Raw genomic sequence first — 9419 nt, forward strand, 5'->3', positions numbered from 1 at the left:
CAGTAAATTTCTGACACGTGTCTAAATGATAACCTAGTTAGAATCTACGATGGCTGACAAATCCGTGATAAGGTTTATGAAAGGAATCAAAATCCTGTCCTACTATTCGTCCATGTAAGCACTATTGTCGCCATTCAGTCTACGCTCACAAGTGTATCTAGACGTTGACGTGTCAAGTACATGCAAGCATTTCCATTACTATTCACTCTCTGCTGACAACTGTCCCTAGACGTTGACGTGTCAAGTAGAGCATTGGAAAGGTGTCTCGGTCGACGGTAGATCTATCTACTGTCTTCGAAATGAATCAGAGGTCAGCAATAATGGCGGGGTTCACACGCTTACGATAAAGCATTAATAAAATAAAATAAATAAAACTTACAATGTGCTGAAAAGGTGTAAAGAGACGCTAATAAGGAAGAGGAACATATTTATAGATAGGAGTTGTCTATAATGCGACTTTTTGAGATTCCGGTGACGGAATCCGGCGGAAGAAATTGAGATGAAATCATGATTTGTTGCAGTTAAAATGGTTTTTTAACTGCATATTCGGATTCAGCACCCTCAAAAACCCCTGGGACGCTTTCATTGTGCAGAAACTAGTTATCAAATTTCGATTTCAATAAATTACTGCCGGATTTTCACCGGAAAAAATCGCCGGAAAGACTTTCAAAAAGTCGCGTTAAAGACTACGTCTTTATGGAGTTGTCTATAATGCGACTTTTTGAGATTCCGGTGACGGAATCCGGCGGAAGAAATTGAGATGAAATCATGATTTGTTGCAGTTAAAATGGTTTTTTAACTGCGTATTCGGATTCAGCACCCTCAAAAACCCCTGGGACGCTTTCATTGTGCAGAAACTAGTTATCAAATTTCGATTTCAATAAATTACTGCCGGATTTTCACCGGAAAAAATCGCCGGAAAGACTTTCAAAAAGTCGCGTTAAAGACTACGTCTTTATGGAGTTGTCTATAATGCGACTTTTTGAGATTCCGGTGACAGAATCCGGCGGAAGAAATTGAGATGAAATCATGATTTGTTGCAGTTAAAATGGTTTTTTAACTGCATATTCGGATTCAGCACCCTCAAAAACCCCTGGGACGCTTTCATTGTGCAGAAACTAGTTATCAAATTTCGATTTCAATAAATTACTGCCGGATTTTCACCGGAAAAAATCGCCGGAAAGACTTTCAAAAAGTCGCGTTAAAGACTACGTCTTTATGGAGTTGTCTATAATGCGACTCTTTGAGATTCCGGTGACGGAATCCGGCGGAAGAAATTGAGATGAAATCATGATTTGTTGCAGTTAAAATGGTTTTTTAACTGCATATTCGGATTCAGCACCCTCAAAAACCCCTGGGACGCTTTCATTGTGCAGAAACTAGTTATCAAATTTCGATTTCAATAAATTACTGCCGGATTTTCACCGGAAAAAATCGCCGGAAAGACTTTCAAAAAGTCGCGTTAAAGACTACGTCTTTATGGAGTTGTCTATAATGCGACTTTTTGAGATTCCGGTGACGGAATCCGGCGGAAGAAATTGAGATGAAATCATGATTTGTTGCAGTTAAAATGGTTTTTTAACTGCATATTCGGATTCAGCACCCTCAAAAACCCCTGGGACGCTTTCATTGTGCAGAAACTAGTTATCAAATTTCGATTTCAATAAATTACTGCCGGATTTTCACCGGAAAAAATCGCCGGAAAGACTTTCAAAAAGTCGCGTTAAAGACTACGTCTTTATGGAGTTGTCTATAATGCGACTTTTTGAGATTCCGGTGACGGAATCCGGCGGAAGAAATTGAGATGAAATCATGATTTGTTGCAGTTAAAATGGTTTTTTAGCTGCATATTCGGATTCAGCACCCTCAAAAACCCCTGGGACGCTTTCATTGTGCAGAAACTAGTTATCAAATTTCGATTTCAATAAATTACTGCCGGATTTTCACCGGAAAAAATCGCCGGAAAGACTTTCAAAAAGTCGCGTTAAAGACTACGTCTTTATGGAGTTGTCTATAATGCGACTTTTTGAGATTCCGGTGACGGAATCCGGCGGAAGAAATTGAGATGAAATCATGATTTGTTGCAGTTAAAATGGTTTTTTAACTGCATATTCGGATTCAGCACCCTCAAAAACCCCTGGGACGCTTTCATTGTGCAAAAACTAGTTATCAAATTTCGATTTCAATAAATTACTGCCGGATTTTCACCGGAAAAAATCGCCGGAAAGACTTTCAAAAAGTCGCGTTAAAGACTACGTCTTTATGGAGTTGTCTATAATGCGACTTTTTGAGATTCCGGTGACGGAATCCGGCGGAAGAAATTGAGATGAAATCATGATTTGTTGCAGTTAAAATGGTTTTTTAACTGCATATTCGGATTCAGCACCCTCAAAAACCCCTGGGACGCTTTCATTGTGCAGAAACTAGTTATCAAATTTCGATTTCAATAAATTACTGCCGGATTTTCACCGGAAAAAATCGCCGGAAAGACTTTCAAAAAGTCGCGTTAAAGACTACGTCTTTATGGAGTTGTCTATAATGCGACTTTTTGAGATTCCGGTGACGGAATCCGGCGGAAGAAATTGAGATGAAATCATGATTTGTTGCAGTTAAAATGGTTTTTTAATTGCATATTCGGATTCAGCACCCTCAAAAACCCCTGGGACGCTTTCATTGTGCAGAAACTAGTTATCAAATTTCGATTTCAATAAATTACTGCCGGATTTTCACCGGAAAAAATCGCCGGAAAGACTTTCAAAAAGTCGCGTTAAAGACTACGTCTTTATGGAGTTGTCTATAATGCGACTTTTTGAGATTCCGGTGACGGAATCCGGCGGAAGAAATTGAGATGAAATCATGATTTGTTGCAGTTAAAATGGTTTTTTAACTGCATATTCGGATTCAGCACCCTCAAAAACCCCTGGGATGCTTTCATTGTGCAGAAACTAGTTATCAAATTTCGATTTCAATAAATTACTGCCGGATTTTCACCGGAAAAAATCGCCGGAAAGACTTTCAAAAAGTCGCGTTAAAGACTACGTCTTTATGGAGTTGTCTATAATGCGACTTTTTGAGATTCCGGTGACGGAATCCGGCGGAAGAAATTGAGATGAAATCATGATTTGTTGTGATATGTGATATGTATTGTTAAATTTAAATTTTATATAGATATTGTAAAAGATGATATTCGGATTCAGCACCCTCAAAAACCCCTGGGACGCTTTCATTGTGCAGAAACTAGTTATCAAATTTCGATTTCAATAAATTACTGCCGGATTTTCACCGGAAAAAATCGCCGGAAAGACTTTCAAAAAGTCGCGTTAAAGACTACGTCTTTATGGAGTTGTCTATAATGCGACTTTTTGAGATTCCGGTGACGGAATCCGGCGGAAGAAATTGAGATGAAATCATGATTTGTTGCAGTTAAAATGGTTTTTTAACTGCATATTCGGATTCAGCACCCTCAAAAACCCCTGGGACGCTTTCATTGTGCAGAAACTAGTTATCAAATTTCGATTTCAATAAATTACTGCCGGATTTTCACCGGAAAAAATCGCCGGAAAGACTTTCAAAAAGTCGCGTTAAAGACTACGTCTTTATGGAGTTGTCTATAATGCGACTTTTTGAGATTCCGGTGACGGAATCCGGCGGAAGAAATTGAGATGAAATCATGATTTGTTGCAGTTAAAATGGTTTTTTAACTGCATATTCGGATTCAGCACCCTCAAAAACCCCTGGGACGCTTTCATTGTGCAGAAACTAGTTATCAAATTTCGATTTCAATAAATTACTGCCGGATTTTCACCGGAAAAAATCGCCGGAAAGACTTTCAAAAAGTCGCGTTAAAGACTACGTCTTTATGGAGTTGTCTATAATGCGACTTTTTGAGATTCCGGTGACGGAATCCGGCGGAAGAAATTGAGATGAAATCATGATTTGTTGCAGTTAAAATGGTTTTTTAACTGCATATTCGGATTCAGCACCCTCAAAAACCCCTGGGACGCTTTCATTGTGCAGAAACTAGTTATCAAATTTCGATTTCAATAAATTACTGCCGGATTTTCACCGGAAAAAATCGCCGGAAAGACTTTCAAAAAGTCGCGTTAAAGACTACGTCTTTATGGAGTTGTCTATAATGCGACTTTTTGAGATTCCGGTGACGGAATCCGGCGGAAGAAATTGAGATGAAATCATGATTTGTTGCAGTTAAAATGGTTTTTTAACTGCATATTCGGATTCAGCACCCTCAAAAACCCCTGGGACGCTTTCATTGTGCAGAAACTAGTTATCAAATTTCGATTTCAATAAATTACTGCCGGATTTTCACCGGAAAAAATCGCCGGAAAGACTTTCAAAAAGTCGCGTTAAAGACTACGTCTTTATGGAGTTGTCTATAATGCGACTTTTTGAGATTCCGGTGACGGAATCCGGCGGAAGAAATTGAGATGAAATCATGATTTGTTGTGATATGTGATATGTATTGTTAAATTTAAATTTTATATAGATATTGTAAAAGATGATATTTTAGTTTTATGGATTAGCTCAAACTAAAAACACTAAAAACATTAATGTAATATATTTCTAATAAAACACTGAAAATAGAAAATAATTGTGATTGGAAACCACTATTTAAATTCAATTAAAATAATGATTAGATTAATTTGATATATTTCTAATAAAACACTAAAAATAGAAAATAAGTGTAAAATAATGATTAGATTATATAATTGAAGATGTATATGTTGAATGTGTTTACCGAAGTGGAGACGAGAATACACATGAACTGTGGTTTATGCCTCAACATGTTAGCACAAGGCATGGTGACGTGGAATATGCATATAAAATTAGGAATGGAGATACTTTGTATTAATCTCCTGGGTGAGATTTGTTACTATGATCATTTCAATAGCTTTAACGTGAAATTGAGTACCCTTTTTAGATGCAGATGGAGCCATAGCATCACTTCCTGTATTTGTTTTAACGTGAAATTGAGTAGCCTTTTTAGATGCAGATGGAGCCATAGTATCAGTTCCTGTATTTGTATTTGTTTCACCCTCTGTACCACCACTTTTTAACCCTGATAAATTTCTAAGGTCATTTCTCAGAGTACTTTGACGGTTGCCATTTTGTTTGCCCTATCGACATCTCATTAAGTTTGGCTCTCTCCCCTGAATCTACCAACTTGTCATCATAGATAGCCATCCCAAAACTATAAATACCATTTTATACCTACAATCAAAATTCATCATCAATGGACTAATAGAACTCAATAGTATGGACTTCAAAATAGAAACTTCCAAACATTCTTAATATGCACGTAACTCAACTATGCTTATTCTAGGCCCTTCAAGGATCAATCTGCAAGTTAGCATTGGCATTTGGAGTTTTTGTTGGTCAATAAGCGGAGGTTCTCTCATATTCTATAACTGTGCTACTTCTGCTTCTTTCCTCACCAACGCATTTCAAACTGTCTACCTGCATGTAAGGTTGAAACCATCTTCCGGAGTTACATGAATTGTAGATAAAGCAGGGCCTTCAATAGAATTCATGGAGTAACTGCAAGGATCAAATTCAAGATCAAAGAATTTCGCCTGAGGAAGAATTTTTGATATACCGGAATTAAGTGTCATTTCTGTCGCAGAATTACAATGACGCTTATAAAACAGGGAAGCACAGTTGTTGTCAAGCTGAGTGATGCACATCTCCAATGTAAAAACTAGAGAAGGTGCACCCTCCGATGCGAAATCATTAGAAGAAGCGGAGTAGATATGCCAGTGAAGAAGCGGAGTAGATATGCTAGTTGTAAAACGTTCCAGAATTTCCCATAACATAAGCCATTCCACCAGATCCAAGAGCTCCAAAGTACTTATCCAGATATGACACTTCCTCAGAAAAGCTCCGATGAGGAAATGGCTGTGCTCCGTGATGGATGAATGTTCCACGAGTGAATTTAACTTTTTTTACAGAAAGAGATAGGCTAGTTGCATTGCTTAAAATCGGAGGGATGGAAAGCAGCAGCTTGGTTGTCCCACAGGTTTCGAGAATGATCTTAAATGGGTAAACAAAGGGACTTGACTCTGACAAGAGATATGAATTGAAATGTTCATTAGAGAGCTCAGAAACTATTTTGCATTCGGTTGCGTTGAGCATTTCATCCAATTGGGTTCGAGTGAGTGCCCTTAGGCCTCTGCCCTCTGATTCAGTAAAAAATGAAGATACAAAAAGCTCAATATCTAACCGCTTTTCAAATCCTTTGAAACCAATTGTAGTCATCGGGCCGGCAACCACTTCTTCACAAGCCATATCCATTTTGAATTGCAGCAAAGATGGAATACAAAACAAGGTAGCGCGTTGAGGGATAGGAATCTAATCTGACAGCCTTACAGACCTCCTCCTAGCGATCTAATTCTAAATCCTAAGTGCACAGTTGTTACTCCGAGAATATTAGGATGGCTCTCGGACGCACTGCACAGAAATGCAAACCAAAACCAGATGTGAGATACTGTACAATAAAATATTCAGTAACAGTATTTGATAATGAAGATGCATAGTATCTACAATTGTAGCAATCCACGCAGCATTGAAACGGATTGTCCTGGAACTCCGACGTAAAAGACTCTGGCATAAAACTGGTGTGCAAATATGTAAGTGGGGAGTAGAAAGGTGACGTAAAATCTGTGCCCAAATGTTAATAAGAAACCAGGCTAGATGTCAATAGGAGAATGCAAGTGTTAACTACGACACTGATTCAATAGAAAGACCTCTCAGTCTAATAAAATATTTTTAAGGTTTATTGTGCAAAACAAAAAACATTTGGATTTAACAAAATAATGGTTTGGTAAAGGGGGTTTTTACTTGAACAAATGTTTTATAAATAGTAAAGAGATAAAAAAAATTTGTTATGGATAAATAGGAAAGAGATAAAAACTTTTGTTATGGATAAGTTCTACAGGCTCCTTGTATTTGGGATAAGGAACTATGGAGAAAGAAAAAATATTATATTGAAGTGTTAATCCCCAAATGTAGTAGATTATGTAATTTGATTGCATGGTTTATGTTAGAAAATGGAGGAAGTTTTGATTGGAGATAAGTTTTGGGACTTAAAATCAGATCACAAGCCAATTTATTTAAGTTTCTCTTGGACCAAGAAAAAAAAATAGAGTCAAAAACTCATTGTGTTCAACAAAAGTCTCCCAAAGGGCAGAATTCTTTTGACTGAGAAAATTGTAATACCTTCAAAATGACGCTAGAGAGGCTCTTCGAGAAGGAGAAAACCTCAATTCATGGCCTTCATAGTCACAAATTAACACATTTAATTCAAAGCGCACTTGTAGAGTACAAAAGAGCAAAAATTACGAAGTCTGAACAAATTGCTTTACGATTAATGCTTGGTTTGACAAGGAATGCAAAAAGGCAAGGAGAATGTGGAAAGAGTCAACAAGGATAACATAAAGCTCAAAGCTTACAAGCAGATATTAAAGGCAAGGAGAATGTGGAAAGAGTCAAACAAGGATAACATAAAGCTCAAAGCTTAGAAGTAGATATTAAGAAAGAAAAAGGTCAATTTCATGGTTTCAAGGAGGGAAGAACTAACTTTCCTTGGAAAAATAATCCAAAATTATTTTGGAAGGAGCTCCAATGGAGAAAGATACGAACTGAAAAATAGTATTACAACTTCTAAATAATTTGACTATAAAATTCATTTAACACCCTTACTCAAATCACATTCAACTACTATGAAATGACAATGATCCTCCATAAGTGTACGACACCTGTGTAATAGCTGACGTGGAGACTGTGCGCGTTGTTTATTTCATATCAATGGCATTAGTGGGATCATGCGTCTTGTTCATATGATTTATTTGAATCCACGAAGAGGTGGCCATCTTTTATTAATTAAAGCTTATTTATTGATAAAATATTTAACCTTGAATTTATTCACTTTCATATATAAATAAGCTCTTTGTTTCTATATGATTTATATCTAAGAAAGGCCAAAGGGAACATAACTATTTACACTATAAGTTTAAAAGTCAACATAGATGACAACTCTACCACACATTGATTCTTTATATATCATATTATATTCTTTCCATACTTTAGTGTATTGAATTGTTGGTTTATATAGCCCATACTTTGAAATTCACTCATATATGTCCAATTTAAAAACTTAATCAAACTAAAAAAAATTAACTTTATCTCATTTATTATAATTTTACAATATTAATTTATGTTATAGGTTAAACAAAAACATTTAAATTCTATTTACATTAATTAAAAAATGATTATTTTTTAAAGTCAATTTTTATTATAAATTTACATAATCATCATTTATTTTAGTAATCCAAATTTGCTAATAGATATAATCATTTTAACTTATATGGTTTAATAAGCTAAAGTAAAGTTCCATAACATAAAGCAATACTTATTGTAAAAAATAACATTATAGATAAATGTAAGTTGGGAGGTGCGGTACTGGACCTTAGAAAATAACAATATAGATATATGTATGTTGGGAGGTGCGGGGTACCGGGTCATGTGACAGTCAGAATTTTCCAATTAAATGGATTCCATGTTTAACCTATTTTATTTCATATCAATGGCATTAGTACTATTTATGTCCAATCACAAGTAAATAGATTGTTATGTTTTATATATCTTAGTTAAAATGGTAAGTGAAATCGTAATTTTCATTATTCTTAATATAAGTGTATTATGTGGTCATGTGTTAAGTTAAAACATGTGAAAAGTTGATCCAGATTTAAACAAGAACGCAACAAAATATAGAGATAACCATATACACAAAGATACAACGAAAATAATACTTCATTTTATTAATGTAAAATATTGAACTATTCTTACAAACAAAAATGGAAATAAATCGGCTAGGGCGATGGTAGCTTATCTCTAAGAAGAGATGTGGCGGCTACATGCCTCTGAACTGTGTTACAATAAGGCTTGAAGGCCTATTTATTGTTGAGAAACAATGGAAAACCTTAAACATCCAAAAACCTAACCCTAGAAGATGAAACGCCAAACTATGAGCCCTGTTTGGGTAAATTGGTACATCAACTTCCCGGGGTGGTAACTTTGGCATACGATCTCCGTTTGACGCGCACAGTATCTCGTTAAAAAGATCTATCCAAGAAATACAACTTTGGGAAGAGCAACATCGGTCCATGGACCCATGTTGCTCCCAGTTTTCCCAAAAAACGTTGTTTAGGGCCTCAAAATGGCTCCGGAAGTTCAGTTCCTGAAAAACTGCTAAAATAGTAAATTATGCCACAATTAAGGAAACTGAAAAGCTGAAAGAAACACTAGTGGGGGTCCAAGTGCACTTGGCAAGTGGCCACCAATATCCACCTGGATCATTCCTCCCCCCTTAGGAAGCAATGGTCCCCATTGTGTTGAGTTCCTCC

General features: G+C 36.3%; 1 protein-coding gene across 1 annotated transcript; it reads right to left on the reverse strand.

The window, feature by feature from the left end:
- Positions 1-5796: 5796 nt before the first annotated feature.
- LOC149236189 (S-adenosylmethionine decarboxylase proenzyme-like) lies at positions 5797-6309 on the reverse strand. The gene has a single exon (XM_089368803.1). The coding sequence runs from the start codon at positions 6307-6309 to the stop codon at positions 5797-5799; it is 513 nt and encodes a 170-aa protein (XP_089224929.1).
- Between the last annotated feature and the right edge of the window lie 3110 nt (positions 6310-9419).

This window comes from Pinus tabuliformis, chromosome 8 (genome assembly GCF_031772625.1).
Source record: "Pinus tabuliformis cultivar Carrire ecotype Pingquan chromosome 8, CPIR1, whole genome shotgun sequence".
Lineage (NCBI taxonomy): Eukaryota > Viridiplantae > Streptophyta > Pinopsida > Pinales > Pinaceae > Pinus > Pinus tabuliformis.

What these genes read in the sequence shown, in the direction of transcription:
- LOC149236189 (XM_089368803.1), bottom strand. Translation starts at nt 6,309, where the DNA reads ATGGATATGGCTTGTGAAGAAGTGGTTGCCGGCCCGATGACTACAATT.